At 34.5% G+C, this 25,978-nt stretch overlaps 3 protein-coding genes and 1 pseudogene across 3 annotated transcripts; 2 read left to right on the top strand and 2 right to left on the bottom strand.

The window, feature by feature from the left end:
- The first annotated feature begins 697 nt into the window (after positions 1-697).
- On the top strand, positions 698-5,321 carry LOC120119636 (protein MODIFIED TRANSPORT TO THE VACUOLE 1-like). Its single transcript, XM_039139443.1, has 5 exons — positions 698-1,104; positions 1,527-2,270; positions 2,545-2,700; positions 3,532-4,488; positions 4,984-5,321. Exons 1-5 carry the CDS (start codon positions 898-900, stop codon positions 5,023-5,025), a joined length of 2,106 nt encoding a protein of 701 aa, XP_038995374.1. The 5' UTR covers positions 698-897; the 3' UTR covers positions 5,026-5,321.
- A 3,107-nt stretch (positions 5,322-8,428) lies between these two features.
- Positions 8,429-8,884, bottom strand: LOC120120052. The gene has a single exon (XM_039139805.1). It carries the CDS (start codon positions 8,882-8,884, stop codon positions 8,429-8,431), a length of 456 nt encoding a protein of 151 aa, XP_038995736.1.
- A 1,467-nt stretch (positions 8,885-10,351) lies between these two features.
- LOC120120051 lies at positions 10,352-17,487 on the bottom strand (annotated as a pseudogene).
- A 5,172-nt stretch (positions 17,488-22,659) lies between these two features.
- LOC120120050 (dehydration-responsive element-binding protein 3-like) lies at positions 22,660-23,243 on the top strand. Its single transcript, XM_039139803.1, has one exon. The coding sequence runs from the start codon at positions 22,698-22,700 to the stop codon at positions 23,241-23,243; it is 546 nt and encodes a 181-aa protein (XP_038995734.1). The 5' UTR covers positions 22,660-22,697.
- Positions 23,244-25,978: the final 2,735 nt, after the last annotated feature.

Raw genomic sequence — 25,978 nt, 5'->3', positions numbered from 1 at the left:
AGATTAATATAACCGATGAAATAAAAAAGGATTTTTCATGATCCGTATATTCGTGAAATGAAGGTCATTTTTAGAATTCATTAATATTGAAAAAAATAACTTTTCGCTACTCATAATTTTTCGATAATATAAAAAATAAAAATGAAATTAGTTGTTTAAGTATTAATATATGTTAGATTTTAACTAGTACATATTGAAATAAATAATCCTTCTATTAACAAGTGAGCGAATATTAAATTTATTAAAATAAGAATAAACTCATAACATGAATAAATCTCATGTCTAGATAGATTAACTATTTAATTGATATGTCTCATGACATTGATAAGTACTCTAGAAAGATAACTCACCGTCTCTCATGAAAAGTGACTAATATTTCACACTTACACATATGATTTCATTAAACTTATCTTCATATAGATTGTCTAAATCAGATTAGATCGATAAATAAATCATAAAAGATGATTAAATCATTAAAAAATCATTAATTCATTACTCTTCAAAATCGAGCGACGTGATAAAATTATTGACGAATAAAAATTACGTATTAAAATTTAATTCAAAATTTAAAAATATAAAATATCAATATGATAACAAATAAATACACGTTGATCGATGGAGATATATCAATTCTAACCCTAAAAAAAATTAAACAAACAGCGGCTACGGGCAACTGACAGACAAAATTAACAACCTGACAGGTCTGTGTCTCTAGCACCACGGCCCCCGCCTTCGTTCCCAAGTCCCAACTCCAAAATCTGTCTTTGCCCTAATTAAATCCCTATTCATCCAAATTCACCGATTTCCCTTCCAGCCAATCGAGCAATTAGATCCATTTTAATCCCTTCAATTCAATCCAAGAATTTGGGGTTCCTTTTAATCTTTTCTTCTTTCGAAATGGATTCGAGCAGACGAGCGGTGGAATCTTATTGGAGATCGCGGATGATAGATGGGGCTACTTCGGATGAAGACAAAGTAACACCCGTTTATAAGCTAGAAGAGATCTGCGAGCTCTTGAGATCGTCTCATGTTAGTATCGTTAAAGAGGTCTCCGGGTTTATATTGAAACGACTTGATCACAAAAGCCCCATCGTCAAACAAAAGGTAAATTCATTTCAATTCTCTTTGAAATTCGTTTCGATTTGCTTAAATCTAGTCAATTTGAATCAATTTGTCGTTTTGGCTGGGGAAATTTTCCTGGTAAAGTTATGAATTCGAAATTTTGAGGCTGAACTCAATTTAGTCAAGCAGTGAAGTAATAATGGTCGTAGAATTTTAACTGAGGGTTTGAGTAGTTAAATATCAGCATCAAAGTATTACTTGCGTTTGTATGTAAATGTAACTAAAGCAAAAGCTATTAACACAAATAACAATGAGAGGAGCCTAATATTCTTCAAAGGCTAAAAGTTTTGTTATGTAAATGCTCTTAGTTAATGAATTTTTAACTTAAACGGGTGGGGAAATCACATCCTATAAATGAATTATCGGAACTTGTCAATACTCAGTTGGTAGTGGGATTTTTACAGGCTTTGAGGCTGATAAAATATGCAGTGGGAAAGTCTGGTGTGGAGTTTAGGAGAGAAGTGCAGAGGAACTCTGCTGCTGTGCGTCAGTTATTTCATTACAGTGGGCAACCGAATCCTTTGAAGGGTGATGCTCTCAACAAGGCTGTTCGGGACACAGCTCATGAAGCTATTTCTGCTATTTTTGCAGAGGACAATAATCCCAGTAAGCCTTCTCCTGCAGATGACCTTAACAATCGAATACAAGGATTTGGGAACACAAACTTTGAAATGCCACCGGATGATAAAAAATCATTTCTAAGTGAGGTTGTTGGCATTGGAAGTGCTTCTATCAAGCAGGGAATTAGTAGTTTCACTCAGGGTCATTCACTTGGGAAGAATGATAATGGAAACTACAAAAGCCCTACACTTCGAAGGTCATTGACTGGAGAAATTGACCATTCTGATAGGTATGAACCTGTTCAATTGCACAAAGAAACACAAAGGGTTTCTGGGAGTTCTGCTAGTGGACTATGGGGCCCGGATTCAAGAGTATCAAAGGCAGAAACAACAATTGGAGAATCCAACTTAAATAAAGAGACTAAAACTCGTGAAGAGAGATTGTTGGAAACAATAGTGACATCTGGTGGAGTGCGTTTGGTACCTACTCGAGATGCAATTCAGGCTTTCCTTGTGGAGGCTGCAAAGCTAGATGCTGTGGCTTTAAGTCATGCCCTTGAATCTAAGCTTCTATCTCCAATGTGGCAGGTAACTCGCTGCACCCTATATATATAATGAATTATCAATGCGGCACTACTGTTTTGTTTGTTTTTTTTCTTTTGGGGTTGTGGTGGTGGTGGTGGTTGGGTTAGCTCTAACTACTTTGGTCAACATTGAGGCTCACAGAACCCGTTCTCATTACATGACCATGTTTCTATTGGTGATAATTCTATATTGACTTACTTCCAAAACTGAAAAAAATGAAATGCTATATCTGTGTTTTTTGTATCTTTCAACCTTGACCAGAACTAATGATGGCCAGGTTCGCATGAAAGCTGTATGTGTGCTTGAGTCCATTTTGAGGAAAAAGGAAGATGAGAATTTCTTAATTGTGGCTTCTTATTTTACCGAGAACAAAGATGTTGTTTTGAGATGCTCCGAGTCTCCCCAAATTTCCCTCAGAGAAAGGGCTAACAAGGTAAATATCTTAGTCAACCCTCTGTTTTACTTTTAATCAGAAAGGTGAAAATCATATTTGTTAATGATTAAGGTCAGCTCAGAGTGCTGATTTTGGTGGCATGCTTGTAGATTCTTTCTCCTTTTTCTTTTGTCTACCAACCAAGCAACTACAATAAGCTCTAATTTAGTAAACTGGTGCCATGGGAGATATAGGAAAATAACCAACTTATGCTTAAGAACTTGCTTTTGGCAATATGGACAATTTCATGATTAACGCCAGGAAGCCTAATTGTATTCCCATCCTGTTTGAGTTCGTAAAAGTCTTGCATTTTTTATGACATATTTATGCAAATTGTTCTTTTAAATGGGGAAAATTCTTCTTTTTTTTTTATAGGAAAATGGGGAAAATTCTAGGAAACTCGTGATATCTATTAATGTTAAAGTCTGATATTTAGGATTAGAGAATTTAAGAGAACATTCTTATTGAAGGATCTGTTGTTTTCTCTTTATTATTATTGTTTGAGGACAGTTCTATATTTACTTTTTGTTTGAAACTAAAGATTGAGAAATTTTAAGACGCTCTCGATTGATGTCAGATTATATTTCCAGTTCCCTTGTTTTGATTTCCCTTCAGTGTAAATGACCATAGTCGTGATCTTCTTATGATTGTTGTGCTTTAATGTTTATTGCTTTAAATGTAATGATCCATATTATGATTTCCCTTGTTATGCTTTAATGTTTTGATGCCACTATTGATCCTTTTGATATATTTACTTTTTGTTTGAACCTTCAAATTGAGATATTTTAAGATAGCACTTGGTTGACGTCACATGATATGCTTGTTAAACAGGTGTTGATCCTTTTGAATGGAGAACAACCTGATGTTTTGGCAAGTAATTCAGAAAAGTATTTGAAGACTGAGACCACACCTATTCAAATGCCTGACCTGATCGACACAGGTGATTCTGATGATTACAATGGACTAGATAATTCCGCAAAAACCCAACATGACCAAAATACCCCAGTACGGACAACGACGCCTCCTATTGATGACTTATTTGGAGATGCTATAGACACTGGTCTCGGCACCAGGGAACAGAAAAATGATGATGATCCCTTTGCAGATGTCTCGTTTCACAATGGTGAGAGTAGAGAAAATGTGGATGATCTCTTCTCTGGGATGACTGTAGATGACAAATCAACTGTGAGTGGTAATTCTGCGGCTCCAAATGAAAAATCTGAACTAATTGATATCTTTGGGACCAATTCTGATGCTCCATTTGAGCCAGCGAATCATAAAACTGATGTTAAGGATTTGATGGCTGGCTTATCTATGAATGAGAATCCATCTAATTTGAAGCAGAGAGGAATCTTTTCTGAGGCACACCCTCAAGATATATTTGCCGATATCAACACTCATTCTAGCCATCAAGCTTCTAATGATGCTTCAAGTGGTCTTCTAGGTTCCCAAGCAGCTGGGATGGACTCAAACACAATGTTTCCTTTAGGGACCATGCCATATGCCATCCCTCCTGGATTAATGTTGAACCCAGCCTTTTCTCAGCCTATGAATTATGATGCTATGGGGAATTTCTTTGCTCAGCAGAAATTGCTTGCAACAATGTCCAACTTACAACACTTTGGTAATCTTAATACACAAAATGCTGGCTTCAATAATGTTTCAAGTGGACCTAATGGTGGATCACCTCTGCCTGATATATTCCAGTCCAATTTTCCAACTCAAACACCTAGTTCAATGATGAACGGTTCCAAGAAAGAGGATACCAGAGCATTTGATTTTATTTCGGTGAGTTTAAGTTCTAGCTATGCTAATTTAGGTAGTGTTATACCAATTTCCTCTTCACATGATAAGCAATATTCTTTTAAGTAATTGGACTGTTCCAAGCTCATAGGAGTGCCTCGTTGACTGCTATAAAATAAAGTAAAGATGACATTTAGTTCTGGTCAACCTTGTCTCTGTTTCCAGTGACTTCTGCTGTTGGTGTTGTGACCTGTTCTATATTTTATTTATTTGATGTGGTCAAGCGTAATTACACAGCCAGGTACCGAGCCATTATTTAAAAACCTCTTCCTGTCAAACTCTTTATAGCAGTTAGACAGCTAAAATAGTGGTCCAAAGGATGAAAGTGGGAACTTAGTAAGAATTGCTGTTTATGCTGGATGTCAGATGTGGAGAAAAGTAATAACTTGCTGTTGAACTTGTGAAATCAGGATGAGAAATGGTTCCATTGTGAAGTGAGTTGTCTGTGGAATTATCTTGTATCTGGTTTCTATTTTGCAGGATCATCTAGCAGCTGTTCGTGATCCAAAGAGGACGGTGTAATGTTATTGTGCCTGAATGGACCTGCCGTCTTAGAATCTCCAGGGCACACCAATGATGGTAAATATTCTTTCGAAATAACGGAGCAGTGATGTTACATGCATCTTCGACCTTGGCATTGCATGTAATATATAAGTGGAGGGGACATCCTTTAGAACTTTCAGGCATATTTATATTTGAGATGAAAGAATATTGTGAAAATGTTGTCCGGTTGCAGTTGGATGTTATGATTTTTGAAGTTTGTTTTTTAAACGAATTTATTGTATTGGATATGTGAAGTTGTATCTCCAACTGTTTCGTGAATCTGTGTTTATTTTTGTTTCTTTAAATACATTTAAGAAAATTAATAGGTTAAAAACAATGAAAAGAAGGGGAAATGATGTTTGAGATGGAAATTGACAAGAGAAGAAAAAGCAATGAATCATTTCATGTTCTATCAATCTTTATTACATTTTCTATAATATCAAAATATTTGTACATTTTACTGTTCAGTTAGTTTGCACGATATTGCTACTGTTTTTCTTGCATGTTTGCGGTCTGTATGTTTTGTTCATCTTCGCTTTTGTTTAATTTATCTATCGTGCTTTCAGGTCCAATTACTTGATGTGAAAATTAATAAAGCAAAATTTTGGAAATAATCATTGACCTCAGTATTTAAGAGGTAACGAAGGTATGTAATGGGCTAATTGACATGTTCAAAGTTGTTTGTGAGAATGGACCGAATAATTTTTATTTATTTTTTATTTTGGATTTATAGGATCGACTTGTGATTTTCTTTTCCTGCTGGAGTTGTTGCATTCGCAACACACTTTTTATTTAGCTTAAAAGTAGAAAAAGTTTATGCTTTAGTCTCTTATCCCACTAAATGAGTTGGTGTCAAAACCACGCCATTATCACCTCTACCATCATTCTTGCTATAAAGAAGATTGAAACTTGAAATGGGAAAGAAGAATGTACAATTTGTAATTAATATGAATATTTTAATACAAATATGTATTAATGGGAAGTGGCATATACTCTGTTACCCCCATTTCAATGGATTTTGACATTTAATTCTTCTCTTCTTTTTGGGTAAGAAAAATCTCTGTTAATTACGGTATAAAATTTTCATTATCCATCATATTATGGGATAAGAAAATCATTGAACTTGAAATTTAACAAAGAAAGCAATGAAATTCAATCAAAAGGAACATAAAAGTAAAAAGATATAATAACCTGGAAGTGGCGGTTTTTGGAAGTGTTGAAAGTCCAATAGCAAGCGGAGAAGAACCAGATGGAAAGGAAGCCCAAGTAAAGGGCAGGCAAAGGTCGATACGACTCGTCCAGCCCAACCCGATTCGACTCACCGATTGCTGATATGTTCATGGTTGAAGGAAAAGAGAAAGCTTCGGTTTCAGTTTTACTATTTTGGTGTCGTCGTCCTCGTTGCAGCCTTGTCCTTGGGCTTCAATTCCACTTTGGATTTTTATACTAAAAGCAGATTTTCTTTTCTTCAAACTTTCCAAGTAGAAACGCATTAATAAATGAATTTATGCTCTGTTTTTCGATTTAAATTCAAATTCCCTTTCCTTAAATTAAAGAATTCCAAATAATCCACTTTAACGTATTCATTGATATAGAAATTCTTTTTCTTTTTACATGTATAAGAATTCTATCCATCAATTCAGTTAAAAATTTGATATTGGTTTAAACAATGTTTAAAGTTCGATTCTTTGTGTATATATAAAAATTCATGTTGGGAGGGAGACTCACCCACCAAAGTCAGGTATACGATGCAGGTCGGTCAAAATTAATCAAGGCGAAACCTTTGAACCAGAAAGACAACATAAAAAAATTATACAATATAATATTTTTACATTATCCCCCCTCCATCTCCCACATAACTTGAGTGATATTATAAAATTATTGATTAAGATTTCTTCTTTTTCTTGTACATATAAAATTCTATTTAAATTTTTTAATCATTAATAATATATACATTTTACAAAAATTCATTCAAAATTTTAAAACTTTTTAAAAAATAATACCCTCTCTTATCATTAAAACTCTTAAATAAAAAATAAAAAATATGAATATATATGCCTATATTTTTATATAATTAAATTAAAATTAAAATAATTCATATTTTTAACAATATTCAGCAAAGCATTTTTCCTATATTTTATCTCAATGTAGGCAACAAATAGACAATAAAAGTGTATGTGAAGGAGGGACACCCACTCAAGCCCGTGAATTAAAAAAAATTCAATATATATTTTCCTTATTTGTTATGATAAATTTTTAAAAATGTAAAATAAAATAATGGAGTCCATAAGTTTATTAAAGTATTATTATTATTCAAATTTTATATTAATATTAATTATCTATTTTACTTCTCATAAACTCTAATTCAATTTCTAAAATAAAAAAAATCAATTGAATATATTTAATTTTGATCTTTCTAAATTCTCGCCATCAATGCATCAAATATCTTTTTCAAATTTTCATATCAATGGAAAATTTTATTAACGTTATTTTTCTCTTCAAAACTCATTGGGAGGAAAAATTTAAGTATAATTAGTATGCTTCTTTTCTCTTCTATATTTCATAATTCATTTGAAAATTATTACTCTCACTTTTTAATTTCTCATGTTTCTCACAAACACAAGTCATAATTTTTTATCATCAATTATGGTGCTTGAATCATATTGCATATTGTACTTAAAATTCTTATATTTTCAAATTCTCTCTTTTGATTTTTATAAATTTCCAAATTCTAGATAAGATCGTTCTTTTATTTCCAAATGATATGTTATGTAATGAGAAAATATGTTGAAAAACATTGACATTGACATTATCGTCAATGAATTTGCATCAAAAAATTCTCGAAGGCAATATTTTTTTATAAGTATTTATATGTTTAAATATATTTTTAACTTTTTTATATTATTATGAATTACTACTAATTTAATTAATAAAACAGATTCTAATAAAAATTGTGTACTAAATATTTCTTATTTTTTTTTGAATTAGGGGCCTAATTTTTCACTTTCAACCCGAGTCAAAATATAGTTAAAACCGATCCTAATCGAACACATATTTGCTAATTTGGTTTCCACGCTTCTAAGGCACCAAAGCATCAACCACCCTATTCGCTTCGCACAGGCCAACCTCTTAATCTCTTCCATATGATCAATTTTCGCATAACATTACCTCCTAAAAATTCCTTTGGACTGGAAGTTTCAGAAAATTCTTTCTGAAGGTAGGATCTAAAACACTTGACATTCCTCGAGAAGTCGTAACCTTTTGACATAATCTCTAAGAGACTCGTACGACCTACTATAACTAAATCTACTATCAACCGACCACGTATAGTAAAATTGTAAACCTACGAATGGTTATCATAACTCAACAATTAACACCATCACTAAAGGTCACCATAAACCTCGCAGTCAAGATTGATATAGGATTTAACACCTTCCCCTCCACTTTTTTTCCTCTCATTCCTTATGAAAACAAATGATTTCGACAACAACCAACGATTGTCTAACAACTGACTACAACTCTTCGCCCAAATTAGAAGGGATGAACTACCTAGATTAGCGACAATCTGAAGTGTTGCCTTATTATCACAATAAAATTTCACATGTAACAAATTTTTAACACCCAACTCTTCAAATACTCCGAGCAACCAAATTATTTCAGAAACTGCAATGACCATGCTTTTATATTTTGCTTCAACAGAAGACCTCGCCACAATATGATGCTTCTTCAATTTCCAAGAGATTAAGGTTGTCATCTCAAGTTTGTCTAATGCTTTGTAGAACATACCCTTCTCTGTCTCTCTCTTGATGTATCTTACCACCCTCAACGTTACTTCCATATGTGACTTTTTTGGCAGATGCATAAATTGACTTAAGTTTTGAACAACAAAGGTTATATTCGGCCTCATGTGTGTTAAATAAACAGCCTCCCTATCAGTCGTTGATAAACTGTCATATCTTCAATGAGAGGATCTTCCAAGCTTTCACCTCTGTCCGCTTCAACTGAAGTCAGCTTTAAGTTTTGCTTCAAGAGAGTCATGGCTGGTTTAGCTCCTCATAAACCAGTGTCCTCGATAAACTCCATAACATACTTCCTTAGGCTCATAATGATTCTTTCCTTTGATCTCATCACCAAAACCTAAAAAAAATTAAGACCCCAAGTCTTTCATCCTAAAACTCATATTCAATATGTTTTTCAATTCAATAATCAAATCTTTGTCATTCCCAGTTATGAGTAAATCATCAACGTAAATCAGCATAATTACTGTCTTATTCCCTACTTTTTAGTGAACATTGAATAATCATATCGACTTTGTTCATAATCATATTTTTATAATGCTTCTTCAGTCAATTTAAGATTCCATTGTCTTCAGCCCTGCTTGAGGCCATGTAAAGATTTCTGCAGCTTACAAACTTTACCCCTTGGCTATAGAACTCCCGAGGTAACTCCATGTAAACATCTTCTACAAGATCACTTTGGAGAAATGCATTGTAAATGTCCATTTGAAATAGAAGCCAACCAAACTGCGTTGCAAAGGCTATTACACTTCTGACAGTAGCCAATTTCGCGACCGGAGAGAAGGTATCTGTTATGGAATGAGAGAAATAGAGTAAGATGCGGGAAAAGAATGAGAGAATTTAGAGAAGAAAATAGTCATTCATTCATTGCATGAGGAAGAAAATGCCTCAAGTCGGGTCTTATTTAGTTACAATGGTTATACGGTAATTCTAAGGATGCCAGGTGGCTATCATTTTTAACAGATTCTAACAACTCTATTTATGATTTCCTTCTTCTGTAGGTATTGGCCTTCTGACTCGGACTGCTCCAACTCTTCCTGGATCCACTCAGCCTGCTCCAACTCATCCGGTAAGTTAATCATATGCCCTTCACGTGCTTCAATTCCCAATTCCTCCTCTTCAATCCCTAACCCTTCCTTAATAATTCCCAAATCCCTTTCCTCGAGTCTAACTTCTTCTCTGCATTCTCTCTTGTGCATGACATTACCCCTTCCACGAATAGATCATTGTCCACAAGGATCAAAACTTGGAAATTGAGGCCTCAGAATGGTATGAGCTTCCCAAGTATCGTGATTTGAATTCAAGTTCACCCATCGTACAAGTAAATTCTACTAGCAAGGTTGCAATCTTAGGTATACTTCTTCTCTAATTTGAAATTGTCGTTCACTTCGTTTTTTATCAGCATGTTGTTTAATTATGTTCTGCAACATATCTGAGATCATATTCACTGTGAATTCTGAACACCATAACAAAGTAGGTGGTTTATCAGAATTTACATTCACTTCATACTACACCGCATCATTGTTTTCTGAAACTTTGCTCTTCCTTGTATCTTTTGGCCTCTTATTTCTCCGTTTCAAGGTAACAAGTTGCCCAACTCGAAACCCATCAGAATTGAGAGGTAGAAACCCAATAGCTAGGCATGGTTCTTGGATTGGCAACTATAAGATTATAGCTCTCCAAAAGATTAGAGCAATCATCTCTACCATTTGAAGTTTAAGGAAAAAAATTTCCAATTGGTTCAAACATTCAAAATTCTCCAGCAACCGAATCTGATCGAACTGATGTGTACCCATATAACAAACGGCTGTTATAATCTGCATCTGCCCTTATTTCAATAGGTGTGAACATGTTACGAATGACAATAGTCACCAGAACTGTCACTTTTGTATTATCATGACCACCCCATCTGAGCATCCTCTCCTCAACTTTCTTCAGCTTATTTTTCTTCCTGCTGTCCACTTGCTTGATTTTGAATTTATCCCCTTGCTGCTCGAATTTAGCTCGGCTGACTGATATAGGAATCTTTCTATTAGGACAAAAAACAATTCCATCCAAAATTTGAACTGCTAAAGCAACAGAGGGCTCCTTTAGATATGTAACAAGTGCATCCCCCTTTTTCCTTCCTGTCTCCTTGTCAATATAGATCTTCACGCGAGGTCTTTTTTATTCAGGGTCCTCTTTAAGTATTCCACACTTAGAGAACACCTCAACCAATTCTTCTGCAGTAACATCATCGGGCAGTCCAGTCACATAAACACGTGTATTTACTTTTAATTCAAACCACGAATTGGGAGATCTATTAGCTTCATTCTTATCAACTGGCTTTTCCAACAATTTTCTCTTGGGACTAGAGCTTACTTCCATTTTCTCACCATTTCCATTAATATCTTCTTTGACAGAGGCATCAGCAACAGCATCATCAGTTGCACTTACAGTTGGAAAATTTCATCTTCTTTTAAGAATGTCATCTCTTCTACTCCATAGTTATCATTTTTTGTTGATGCGTCATCCTGAGGAACCCTTGCTCTCAAACTTCTATCCCCCTTGTACCTGGTTCCACCATCATCAGTAATTTCTTCTTCCTCATCACTAGCTTCTCCATCCCTTAAATTATGCCTCTCCATTTGTTCTTCCTCATGTGACCACCTCCATTTACTGACCCATTTTTCCCATTCCTCCTTCAGCATCCTTCTCTTCACACGATCTTGCTCACTCAATATCATTGAAACATCCTGGTCCTCTGCCGCATATTTCTTGTTGTACTTCTTCATGTTCTTTGTAATCACTTCCTCCTTTTCAGGAGTCAAAAAGGATGGTGGCCTCAGGCGCCACAAGAAATGGAAGAAATGATCCTTCAGTATCCGGTAAAGCAGCTTGCCATTAAAGGACCATATATTGAAACTGTTTTCCATTTCATGAACCGAAGTCACTAAAGTGGCAACATACCTTCCAGTGGAATCCCATTCAACATCTGTTGCCATAAAATGTTCAACAGTCGCCATGGTTTCAATCTCATCAACGTTGAAGAATTCCAATTGACCATTGAAACCCTTCAATCCAGCAAAAACTATGAAGCGACCACCAGATGACCAGAATATAGAATTTGTCTGCTTGCCTTTTAGAGTAGTGAGCTTTGCAACACAACCCAAATTATGAGTGCTTCGCATCGAGTAAAAGCTAATATCAGGCCTTGGATTATCTCCATATATAACAGAAAACCTAGGCCCATTGGGCTCCCACGGAAAGGCAATTATCTTGTCATTTTTATTATCAAGTTCCAAAACTTCAATTGGTATGTCCCTTTCTTTGATGCGTAAGAGCTCAAATCCAGTGTATGTACTTTTCTTTGTTTTTGTATAGCGATCAGCCTGCACAGCAAGATACTCACAGTTGTTTTGCCAATACATTTTGTTATCACTAATGCTGAAAATATTCTTCTGCCTCAATTCCTCTTTGCCATGTATTTGAACTATATTCACCCTAGCAGGTTGATTTCCACCTCCAAGTTCAGGAACAAAAAGTGCAATGATGAGATCAATTGGCGACCAATTGAAGTCCACAACATTCTCAACCTTAAAGGATTTCTTATCGATAAGGCTAAAGGTCTCTATTTCATAAACATATATCATATTCTTCCCAAGTTTGGCAAAATACTTTTCCTCCTTTCCAATTATCTTATCGATCTCTACTAATGCATCTTTAAGATTAATTCCGATTAGCAATAATCTAAACTTGTAAGGGTCATCATCTTCTGCTGCTGCACCATCTGCATCAGGATTAGGAAATGTGTGGGCTGCTTTGAACCTATATGGGTCAACCAGGGAATCTTGAGACTGTCTGGAAATCACTTGACATTGACTATCATGAAGTTCAAGAGTATGAGGATTTGACAAAGACGCAGATGAAGGCAATTTGATTTCCGGATTCCCAAAATGTGATTGTTCAGCATGCCAAGATTGTGAATGTTGGTGACAAGCAGTTTCCGAAGTACCAGGACACACATCTGAAACTAATGTCTCAGGTTCTTTAGTATTTGGTGTTGGCAATTTATCGAACACCTGGGAATCATCATGTTTTTCCTCACACTTTTTACCAGTCAACAACTGTAAAATGTGCTCCTAGACTCCAACGAATTGATACGTTTATCTTGAGCCTCCCACCACTTGGGAGGGTTGGTTTCCTCATTTGCTTGCTACACTGTTTTCTTTAAATCCTCAATCTGCTTTTTGATGGCAGAGAGATCAGTAGATTTGACCATGGTTTGGTTCTTCTTTTGCATATCCAGTCTGTAATTTGCCAGGAATTAAGGCTGCTGATACCAATTTGTTATGGACTGAGAGAAATAGAGTAAGAAAATAGTTATTCATTCATTCATTGTATGAGGAAGAAAATGCCTCAAGTCGGGTCTTATTTAGTTATAATGGTTGTACGGTAATTCTAAGGATGCCAGGTGGCTGTCCTTTTTAACAGATTCTAACAACTCTATTTATCATTTCCTTCTTCTGTAGGTATTGGCCTTCTGAATCGGACTGCTCCAACTCTTCCTGAATCCACTCAGCCAGCTCCAACTCATCCGGTAAGTTAATCATATGCCCTTCACGTGCTTCAATTCCCAATTCCTCCTCTTCAATCCCTAACCCTTCCTTAATAATTCCCAAATCCCTTTCCTCGAGTCTAACTTCTTCTCTGCATTCTCTCTTGTGCATGACAGTATCAACAAAATCCACACATTCTCTTTGATTGTAACCCTTAGCCACTAAACGAGCATTAAAGCGTTCAACCTCTCTGGAAGCCTTGTACTTCAAACGAAAAACCCACTTGCAGCTAATAGGCTTTTTGTCTTTAGGCAAATATACCACAGACCATAACTGAATACTTTCTAGAGCTTGAATCTCCTCCTTCATAGCTTGAATCCAAAGGTGATTTTGAATGGCTTTTTTGTATGTTTTAGGTTCAGGAATCAATGATGTAGAGGCAAGAAATAATTATGTGCTAATAGGTAAGTAAGTATAAGAAACAGATGAAAAAATAGGACAAATACTTGAAGAGATAAAAGATTGGCAAGAGTGTATAAGATCTTGTAACCAAGATGGAGGCCTCGAAACCCGAGATGATTTTGTGATATTTAGAGAGGGATTAGGAATAGGATGATTGGGTTCACCTGTTGAAACCGAGTCTGGAGTGACATCCAAAGAATGATTGACAATAGGAGAAGACACTGTGGGAGAATGAGCTGCTATAGAAGAGGAATTTGTAGAAAAAAGAGAGTCTGTATGTAATGAAGGATCTATAGGAAATGGAGAATCAGAAGGTAATGTAGTATCTGTAGGTAATGGAGAATTTATGAGTGAAAAAGCAGCAGAATAAGCTGGTGGTGGTGAAAGGACCAAAAAATCATCATCAAGTACAATAGGTGAAGAGGGGAAAAACATAATTAGAAGAATCAATAGACTAAAAAGGAAACAATGACTCAAGAAAGACAACATCTCTACTAATAAAAAAATTTCTTGGTTTGAATATTAAAAAGGACATACCCCTTTTGAGTAGAAGAGTATCCCATAAAGATAACATGAATAGACCTTAGAGTAAATTTATCATGCTTCTGAATATTAGTAGCAAAACATAAACAACCAAAAATCCTAATATGAGACCAACAAGGAGGTTTTTTCTTTTTTATATAAAAAACTTCAAAAGGAGTTAACCATCCAAGAACTGAAGAAGGTAAACGGTTAATCAAAGTAGCAAGCAGTTTTGATACATTCTCCCCAAAATTTGATAGGGGCTTTAGAAGTAAACCTAAGAGCTCTAGCCATTTCTAGAAGATGCCTATGTTTTCTTTCAGCCACACCATTCTGCTGTGGAGTGGAGATACAACTACTCTGATGAATTATGCCTAATGAAGCAAAAGGGAAGAACAATATGAAGCAAAAAAACTCTGATCCATTGTCACAACGAATAATTTTGACGATAGAGAAAAATTGATTTTGTATTAGTTTAAAAATTTGGGAAAGATATAGAAGAACATTAGACTTCAACTTCAACAGGTTAACTCAGGTCATTCGACTGAAATCATCATTAGTCGTAAGAAATTAGTGTTGGCTAGTGTGAGTGAATATACAATAAGGCCCCCCGAGATCCATATGGACTAGCTCAAAAGGTAGTGTGGTTCTAGAAGTACTAATGGGAAAAGACAGTCGAGTTTGTTTGGTTAGAGAACAAATAGAACAAGAAGTAAAATCAGGGCCAGTAGACCTAACAGTTTTAATAAAAGGGAGTTTGTGCATTTAATTAATAGAGACATGCCCTAAACGATCATGCCACACATCAAGGTTAACATGAGCAGTAGATATACAATGAGATGAATTTGAAATAGGCGTATTAAATGCACATGGAGGAGAAGTAGAATGAGGTAAAGCAAGAGTATAGAGGCCTCCTGAAATCCTACCAATCTTCATCATTCTTCCATTTTAGCGTTCCTGAAGCATACAAAAATCAGTATGAAAGGAGATGGTACAACCTAAGTCACGAGTTAAACGAGAAATGGATAACAGATTGTGTGTAAATTTAGGTACGTAAAGGACATTGTGAATCATGCAATTGGAGGATAAAGCCACAGAACCAGTATGGGTAATAGAGACATGTTTATCATTAGGCAAGTAAACAAAATGAGAATTCAAAGCACATGTAAAAGGATTAATCAAGCTACAGAAATCAAAGAAAATGTGATCAGTAGTACCAGTGTCTAAAATCCATAGAGAACTAGTCTTAGAAGATAAACAGGCAGAAGCGATACCTGACATTTTTGCAGCAGAAACAAACAGAGCTGGAACTGATGACTATAGAAGAAGGGCCAACAACTGCTGATACCAGGGATTTAAATAGCGTTGCAGTTGCGTTTTCGGTCGCGTCGCGTTTATCGCGATTGCAGACATAACATATGTCATCACGGTCACTGTAGGTGTCGTGGTTGTGAATTTTTTTAAATTTCGCACAACTTATCTTAAAACATAATAATTATAATTATAATTATAAACTCTTATTTTTAATAGTTTTTAAAATATTTTCTAAACGAAAATGACATATATTATATAGTTTAATCAAATAGAAAACTTTAGAAACTCAGTGATAGGATAAGATTACTAAATCAAATATAATTAAAACAAAAGTATAAAATTTAAATTGCAGAAATTTAAATTACTGAAACTAGGACTAAATTAAATAAAAACTAAAGTTTACATTCTAAACTAAAGATTAAATTGTAAATTTTAAAAGATTGGACGGAGTGATGGAAAATAAACAAACCATTTAATTTTATAATTGATTTAATAAATTTTAAAAAAAATAAAAATATGAGAGTGAGAGTGGGACGGGCAAAAAAAAATATTAAGGCTCTGAGTTAAAGAAAACTCCAAACCTTTCTTATTTTATTCTCTCAACTCTCAACTCTCTCAAATTAATCTCAATTCTCTCAACTCTTGCCTCTTAACTCTCAAATCTTTAAGGCTCTTAATTTTTTTTTACCTTCAATGGAATTTCGTTCTGTTACTCATCTTTTTCACCGACAGTAAAATATAACCGACGTAAGATTTTCCTCTAAAATAACTTTATTTTACCGGTTTGTCTCCTACTCATTTTAATCTATACCTTTTTGGTGAGTCTTGATTTTTGAACTCTTGATAATCGATATGCTATCTCTCTTGATTTTTTGGGTTTGAATTTAGTTTTTCTTAATTTTTTTGAGAGAAACGGTGGAATAACAATTAATAGCGTCCCGTTATTGACGCTATTACCGTTACCCGTTAGATTGCAAATTCAATGGATCACTGTCGATGTGAATCTACTACCCACCACAAAATTCGTTAATATCAATTTCGGATGGAGACTTTACTGCAAAATAACAGCCGCTATAGTGTTTGTGTTTCGCTATTTGAATATGTGGCTGATACTCTGTTGAAGTAAAGGATTGAGTTGAAGATGAAGGCAAACTTTCATTAGGGGCATTTTCATGCAGTTACTAAAGTCACATAGGACTCCTTACGCTTTGTAAACTTAGAAGGAAACCCAATAAGCCGATAACATTGGTCTTTCTTGTGGCCACGAACCTTACAATGGTTGCAAACCCCATTGAACTTGCGACGATTAAAAGAAGCACGCGAGTTCGAGTACAAAGTCGTAGAGTCTGTGAGAGGAAAAATGCCTCCCAGATGAACACGATTAGACTCTTCTTTGTAAAATCATTGAATAGACTTGATTCAGTCCAGACAAAGGTTGTATGAGTAAGATTTGACTCTGAATGCTCGAATTAGTCTCATTGAGACCCATGAGAAACTGAAATAATCGTTGTTGATGAAGGTGTCCAAGGTTCGTTCGGGAATCAGGACACGCATAAGTGGAAAAAGGAACTAATGCATCAAATTCTTCCCAGAACAACTTCATCTTTGTCAAAGAAGATGAAATTAACAGATCACCTTGCACAAACGTCACGATTTCACGATGAAGGGAAAAAAAACCCGAGAGCCATCGACTTTACCATACCTTTCCCTGAGATCTTGCCAAATAAGGACAACGCTAGAGGCAAAGACAATCCCAATCGAAAGCTCCTTGCTGACTGAGTTGAGGATCCATGACAAAACGATCGCATTACAGCGATCCTACTGAGGATGAAGGGCTGGTTCAAAGCTATCCCTCTCGTACGAACCATCAATGAAACCAAGTTTGTTCTTGACCAGAAGTGCGATTCTTAGCGATCGATTCCAAACATTATAGTTTTCAATGCGTGTAAGAGGATGCGAGACTAGAACAGTACTCGACATGTCAGAGGGATGGAGATAGAGGACGTGAGTGAAATCAATATCAGAAACCTCCATCGGAGCCATGAATGACGAAACTCAGAAAGAAGAAATTGAGGAGAGGAGAAGAGAAACGAAGAATTGGGGGGAAAACTCTAGAGAAGCCACAACCACTGACTAAGACCTGAAAAACGAAATGGGCCAAAGGACTGGATCGAGAAACAGGCCGAAAACCAAAAAATCCTCGCAAATTGACACCATGTTAAGAAAGGTTTATGTAAACTTGTACTTCCATTAATCTGCCAAAAGATTTATTTATATAGGTAGACTACAACTATTGAATTAACAATGTAATTGCCTAACTAACAATGAACTATTTTACAACCACTATTTCAACAAGATAGCGTGACGTGCTCTTCTCACTTAGATTACTCTCCCTACGAGCGTCAGAAATGAGAAGGCAACGTCGATCAAGGCCTCGTTTTACAAAGCATGTCCTCTTCACCCATTGTAGTTCAGACCTTACATAACCTCCACCAAGACAATAGTATGAACATATGGACGAAAAGGTTAGCATGCACCTCCATCAAGCATCAACACTGCTCCACATGAAAGAAAGGTTGATAAACTCACATGACACGTCTATAAAGAAGTGATGGATGTTGTTGCCAAGGATACTCATCTCCTCGATGATATCACAACACCAAAGGTAGTTTAAAAAAAAAATAAACTACACATGTGACTAATAATCGTTGTGCAGCTAATAGATATAAGAGCAACCTTTCCATTAGTTTTATGAATTAAGAACTCATCTAGGTAAACTCATTAGCATAATTAACCTTAGATTAGATGAGATTAAACTCTTTACAATTTAGGAAAGATAAATCACAGAAGAAAACTCATCTACTAATAAATAAAGCCAAGGAAAAACTTCTTTTTTTAGCAAATTGTGTAGAACACAAACATTTCTAGTACATATAAGGACCAAAGTTCTTCCTCCATTTACGTACTAAGATTCTAAAAAGATTTTTTACACTAGGACAGAATGTTTTATATCCTTTGTCATGCTATTATGACGTTAAGACACATTCACTATACTATGATAGTGTGGATGTCTTCTCTCTGATTGAGAGCATTGAGTTGCCTTCATTATATCTTAAAAGGAAGAATACCTTCACTTTATTAACCGGCTAGATGAGTTAAAATGTCTATGTTGTCCATTGATAACAATGAAATACTTCTGTTGCTCACTGATAACGTTGAGATGTCTGTCTTAAAAATTATCGAGACACCTCTATGAAAACTAGAGTTGCCTCAACCCTATTTACAACTTATGGATTTACCCATGGAGTTGTGTTGTCTCCTCTCTAGCCATTTTGCCACTATGTCAATTGATCTTAAGCATATCAACAATCAAAAGGTTATGAAGCAGATACAGTTGCTTATGAAATTAACATATATACAGGTTGTGGACAAGTGAATAGGAAAAAAATGCATGTGAAAATGACGAAAACTATAGATGATGATGAAACTTTGAATAGGACGAAAGAGGGCAAAGGAAGTGGATTGGAAGCCCAAAATGGTAAAGGGAGGACGAGGAAGACGTGGACATGTAATGAATGGCAAAGGCTAACAAAACATCGACACTTAGGGGTGTTTGGATTGGGGAATGTGGGATTCTCATGGGAATGGAATCCACATTCCCCCGTTTGGTTAGCCCGGGAATCCTATTCCCGGTAATGTAAGATTACCAATAGTGGATTTTTTGGGGTATATTACCGGGAATGTCATTACCTCCCTTTCCTTAGGTATTGTTGGATTACCGGCGTTTTGGACTAAAATGCCCTTAATTTTTTATTTTTTTTTCAAAAATATATTTATTCTGTCATCGAATAATAAAAATTTTACGAATGTTAAATTACAAATTTATCCTTAAATTATTTTAGATTTACAAAAAAAAATCTATAATTAAAATTTTATATAAAGTTCAAGGGTTTAAATAAAATTTTACCCTTTCATTAAACTTTTTTTTTATTTTTAATTTTGTAAAAAATATATAAATATTATGAATTTAATTTTTTTAAAGAAAATATATAAATATTTTCCAACTTGTAATATTACACAAATATATAATTAGGACAATTTGGTCAAATATACATTTCAATAATCTTTTATTCCTTTAACCAAACACGGTAATCTTACATTCCTGCTAAGCCAACCAAACACAAAATACAACATTCCCAGTAATGCTATTCCTTGGTAATCTTACATTCCCACTGGTAATCTTATATTCCGTGAACCAAACGCACCCTTAGGGGTTTGAAACATCACTTGTTTACATTTGTTTTGTATTCTACTTTCAACCAACAAAGCTGGACCCATCTTCATTTGGATCCTTTTTCTATTGCTGTTGTTCTATTTCACCAACTTATAATTGTTGGGTTAATATGTAAATCCACTCTAAAGATTTGACATTTAAAGAAAAGATTCCATTTTGAATGCTTATTGATGTGATACTAAATCAGTATGATCAAATCGAATGTTTTCTTAATATTAATTAATAACTTCATACACATCAATTAAGTCATTCAATTTTTAATGACTCGATATTAATGAACATCCAATTATGAATTACAAAAGGTTCAGAAACTAATTTACAAATCTTTTTGTTTTCTTGCAAGTTATTGTGATAATAAAATAGTGGTAGTTTAAGGGTCACTTTAAACAATAGTTCCCATTTTCTATCTTACAAAAAGAAAAAGAAAAAAACACCTCCTTCTAGTAAAGGAATGCTATAGATGGTATTTTTTTAAAAATTTAAATATATTTTTATTTCTTTTAAATATAAATATAATAATGATTTGTTTCGATTTTATAAGTTTACCCACGGAAGCTGCTCTCAACCTGGCGTCGGGGGCAGCCTATTATCATACCTCCCACTTACCCCATTATATATGGGAAAAAGGGTCAGCTAAATTTTTTTTGTAGTCACTCATTTTCGTCCGGGGTTTTATTTAATATACACATAACATATATATAATATATAGTTTTGAAAACATTTTTTTCGAATATATATAAAATATATAGTTTTGAGAATTTTTTTGAATATATATATAATATATAGTGTTGAAAACATTTTTGAAAATATATATAATATATAGTTTTGAAAACATTTTTTGAAAAAAATTTATATAATATATAGTTTTGAAAACATTTTTCGAAAATATATATAATATATAGTTTTAAAACGTTTTGGAAATATATATAATACATAGTTTCGAAAATATATTTATTAAAAAATATTTTTTAGAACACATTTTTTTATTATATGTTTTTTATTTACATTATATTTTATTTATTTATTTATTTATTTCATTTTTGTTTTTTAGGCCCAAAGATCCAAGTCCAAAAACGGAGCCCAATTGGGTAGTATGACCCAACAGACCGTGGAAAACCAGAGGCCCAAGAAACAAGCCCAAGCCACTAGGGTTTCATCATCAAGTCTAGCGCCGCATAAATGAGGGGCGTTAGATTGAGATGGAGATCAACGGCCATAATTGTAAGAGAGCTAGGGTTTGTTTAACCCTAAAATATCATCACACCACAGTCGATCCTGGACCATTGGATATGCAACCAATCCAACGGTCGAGATCAAATCCAAGAAGGTTCCAAAAGCTCGAGAGCCACCGATGGCAGCATGTGGGAATCACGCGCCAACAAGATTACCACTCGGTCGAGATTTCAGCGATACCATCCAAGATCTTCGATCAACCGAAAAAAAACCCCGAAGATCAGAGCAACTCGGACTGGACCATCCGAGATCTTCGGTCAAACATGAAATAACCAAAAACAACCCTGAAACAACCGGGAATGACCTGAAGCAACAGGAAATGACCCCGACGGGGGGCCTATAAATACCCTGCAAAATAAAGTAGTGAGGACACGAAGAACAACCAAGAAAACAATCACAACCACAAAGCAACAAAAACACTAAGAAACCGAAGGCAACACTCAAAGCCAAAGGCCCTATTTCATCAAAGCTCGTTGGAAAACGAAGAGTCACCGCCGAACTAAGGTAAAAAAAACTGAACGGTTTTCTTTAGATTTGTATCGTTTGAGGTTCGAGTTGGGAAATCGGGGATCGAGGTTAGCTTTAGGACGATGATGAGACCATTTTGGGTAGTTTTAGGATTCCTATGGCGGTGGGAAGGTCGGTGTTCGGCCGGAGGAGACGATGGGGGAGAGTGTTTTTTGAGTTTTTTTTTTAAAGTTGGGTTTTAAAATGAAATTATTTTGGGTTTTGGGGTATTTATAGCCGAGGGACCACTATGTAATTAACTAATGTTAAATTATTTCAGCAGTCTCTGATATTTTGATACGTAAGTCGTTTTGATCACCATGTGCAATTTTGCCTCCGAATTTTAAATTTATTCAATTTAATCATTGTTTTTATTTTTATATTTTTACAAATTGGATACGTAACTCCTATTTCTTTCATTGCAACTCCCCAATTAACTTCAATATGACCTTTAACTCCTCGTATTTTCCAATTTAGCCTTTTATTTTTATTTTTATTTTGGCCCTAATTTAAACTTTTTTATATCCTTTTCATTATTTTATTTTATTTAACTATCATCTGGCTTTGTTTTTAGGATGCATTTAAAATCGATCAAATGTAAGTGATTCGAATCGAATTTTTAAATTTAAATTTAAATTTAAATTTTCGTAATTAAGACAACCGATAAGTTAAAATGGTACAGAAAGGGCACTACAAGGGTGTCAATCCTTTCTTGACTGTAACTGACTCCCGAATCTAATATATTTTTGGTAAAACACATATCATGTAAGATGGTGAATTAAGGTGTCCGATCAATCTAGTTTTTAAAAACATGATCGGTGGCGACTCTAACATGCTTTATTTAAGTCGAAACTCAATTCCAGACCCACCCGAATGACGGTTACGACACACATATCTAATCATCTATTGCTTCCATTTTTCAGTGTATATAAATTGTACAAAAGGTCTCACTTTTGCATTTGGATCACTCTATCTTGAGCACAAATGACACAAACAAGCCTTTGTTTATCGTCATCAAATGTGGAGAGTTGCAGCAGCCATAATCATAATAACACCAAAGGTAAAAGATCGTCAACAAGAAGAGATTCAAGCAGCAAACACCCAGTTTACAGAGGGGTGAGGATGAGGAGTTGGGGCAAGTGGGTGTCGGAAATCCGGGAGCCCCGCAAGAAATCTCGCATTTGGCTGGGCACCTTCGCTACGCCGGAAATGGCGGCGCGTGCTCACGACGTAGCCGCTTTGACCATCAAAGGGCACTCCGCCATTCTCAACTTCCCGGAACTGGTGGATTTGCTTCCCCGACCGGTTTCTTTAATGCCTCGAGACATTCAGGTTGCCGCCGCTGAAGCTGCTTCCATGGTCAATTTCAATACTTGTTCCGAGTCCAATGGGTCGGAAGAAGCAGAAGAGCTGAGTGAAATCGTTCGGTTACCCAACATAGAAGGGAATTTCGAGTCACAAAGCGAGTTTATACTAGTTGACTCGGTTGATGGGTGGGTTTATCCTCCACAAGATGAGATATGGATTTGAACACTTATTTGCCTATTTTTGCTAACATGTGACTTGTCGCTTTTTTTTCTTTTTAATATACGTGGCACTATTCCACACCTTCTTTTCCTCTATAAATCAAAACTCACTTCAAATCTAATCATTTTTATTTTTATGTAAGTGTTAAATTGAATTATCACAAATGTTTTGACCGACCGCTTTTTCATGTCTTTTTAGAGTTCTATACAAAACAACATAACTAACTTCAACATTTGTATGAGTTATTGTCGCAACTAAATCAACACTTATTTAAGCGAAAATTAATTTATTTTTAAATTATATATAAATACATAAACAAACACTTCGCTTCCGGTAGCTTTTAAATAATTAAAAAAAATGAACTTTCCAATATTTATTTTACACGTTTGGTTTTTTATTATTTAATATACGATCCTCTTATTATTATTTGATGTTTAATAATATTTACCTAAACAAGTGTTAAACTCCTTTTACAATTGTACATGAAAGAGATGGGAATCATTCTATCTGATGATGAAAGAACGACGACAGGCACAGGTTGTTAATTATTTTTTGTTTTAATTTTTATACGCCTCTTTATTTACTAAAGAATAAAATTAAAGAGTTAAAAAAGTGATTGTATTTTACATGAATGGATTTTAATTTATAAATTAGAGGGTGATAAGGATAGACATGATACTGAAATGGGCGGGATTCCCATGGTCCAGAAAGCGATCCACAAATTTGGATTGGTTCTTCAATTTCAGCGATACAATAATCACAAGCAAAATACACACTACCTCATAACGGTAAATTATTATCCACCTTTTCGTAGACGATCTGATTTAAGATTAAGAAACCATGGAACAGTTGTAATAAAAAATATAATATTTTTTATTGAAATAATCAAAATGTTATGAAGAATGTAAATTTGTTTATTGTCAATTGAAAATAGTAGGAAAAAAAGTAGCATTTTCGATTTAATTGAAAAAATATTAATAAAAAGTTAACATTTTTGTTTTAGTCCCAACCTAAAATGTTTTTTTTTTAAATATTTTCGGTCGTACCTTTCCTCAACCTTAAATTAGGACGTTTTTCCTTAAACTCTCTCCTTTTCCACGGTAGGTTAGGTTAGGCAATCGAGACTATCTATTAAAATCAATTTAAATTCATTTAGATTTTATACGAACTAAGCGATTTCAGTGATTAAAAGATAATTTTTATTTTTAAAGGTCACGGGTCAGACTACGTGTCTACCAAAGTGTTGGGGAGTTCATTATCAAATAATTAATAATTTTTCGATCAAATATTAATTTATAATCATCTTAAAATATTAAGCAAAGTACATTTTCATTTTAAAATATCACTATTTTATATTTTATCAAATATTATAGATTGTTTTGACTCATATACCCATTAAAAATCATTTTTAATTTCTCAAACAACTGTAAAGTAGTACTGGGAGAGAAGAGGCAAATCTCAAACAACAAAACTGAAAGACAGCAGTTAATTTTAAATGGACAAAAGAAAGGCACAAACAGAAAAAGAAAATTCTCATAATAGCAGCGAATTGAAGAAGACGACAAACATAGAAACGATTAGGGTTTATGTGCATGTCAGAACCGTCGTCAAAAGCATTTATTCTTTTGGGATCATCACCGACCTTTTAGGTTAGATAAAATCAGATACATGAATTTTATTTTTTTCATCGGATTTATATTTTACCATAAATTCAATTGGAATAATTCGAGAATTAATTACAGGTGAGGAATCACGATGTTCAGAATCAGTAGCAACACAATTGAAAGTTACCCTAATAGCAAAGTTTAAGAGTAAATTTAAAGAGTACGATTATACTTACCTTTTAAAAGTACATTGTCACCAAATGAAATAAAATGTTTTGACTTTTATTTTAATCTCCTCTCTCAAAATTTAAATAAAGAGTCATTTTTTTTCTATAGAATCTTGATCATTCGAAGGTAGACAATCGTCAATCACCGTCTGCAACATTCTCAAAAAAAATGGAGGTCTTCTACGTGGTTAAGCATCGGGATGATAATCGGCGAAGGTGGTAACAAAATTAATATTTTCGGTAAAAAAATAATGTTTTAGGTAACGTTTTATTGAAAATGTTAAAAAAATATTAACATTTTCGATAACACCTTTCGTTAACCGTATATTAAATATGTCATACAGCGATAGATTGATTTTTTTTTTGGAGTTGTAGGCATGATAAGAACCTTAATCCCCAAATATCCCAAGAAGGAGAGAGAAACAATAAACGAGAAAGATTTAGAAAACACGGGTGCAAAAGCAAAGAGAAAAAAACCGTAAACCACGAGACCCAAATAGCAACAGGCCCAAACCTTAGGCGAATGATACCGTGTTGAGAGAGTAAGATTTGAACAAATTTTCAATATTATTCATTAAACTATATTCCAAATACAACTCATGTACAAATATTTATACAAGCAAACTATCAGCTATTTCTATATAACTTGACTAAGAAACTAGTAACTGCATCCTAATAACAAACTAACTAATCTATTGTTACAACAAGACATTTGATAATTGATTTAGAGATTGTGCTTCAAGCGTGATTTAGTAGGGATGACAAGCGAGCGGGTCGGGTGCGGATACCTCCTCCCCCATCCCCATACTCACCTAATATTTTTCAATCCACCACCCGCCCACCACCCATGATGGTTAAAAAATTTCAAATTCACACCCGCCCACGCGGGTACATTCTCAAATCCATC

The sequence above is a fragment of the Hibiscus syriacus genome, unplaced genomic scaffold, assembly GCF_006381635.1.
Source record: "Hibiscus syriacus cultivar Baekdansim isolate YM2019G1 unplaced genomic scaffold, ASM638163v2 tig00110332_pilon, whole genome shotgun sequence".
NCBI classification, from domain to species: domain Eukaryota; kingdom Viridiplantae; phylum Streptophyta; class Magnoliopsida; order Malvales; family Malvaceae; genus Hibiscus; species Hibiscus syriacus.
This window is presented reverse-complemented; position numbering and strand designations above follow the sequence as displayed.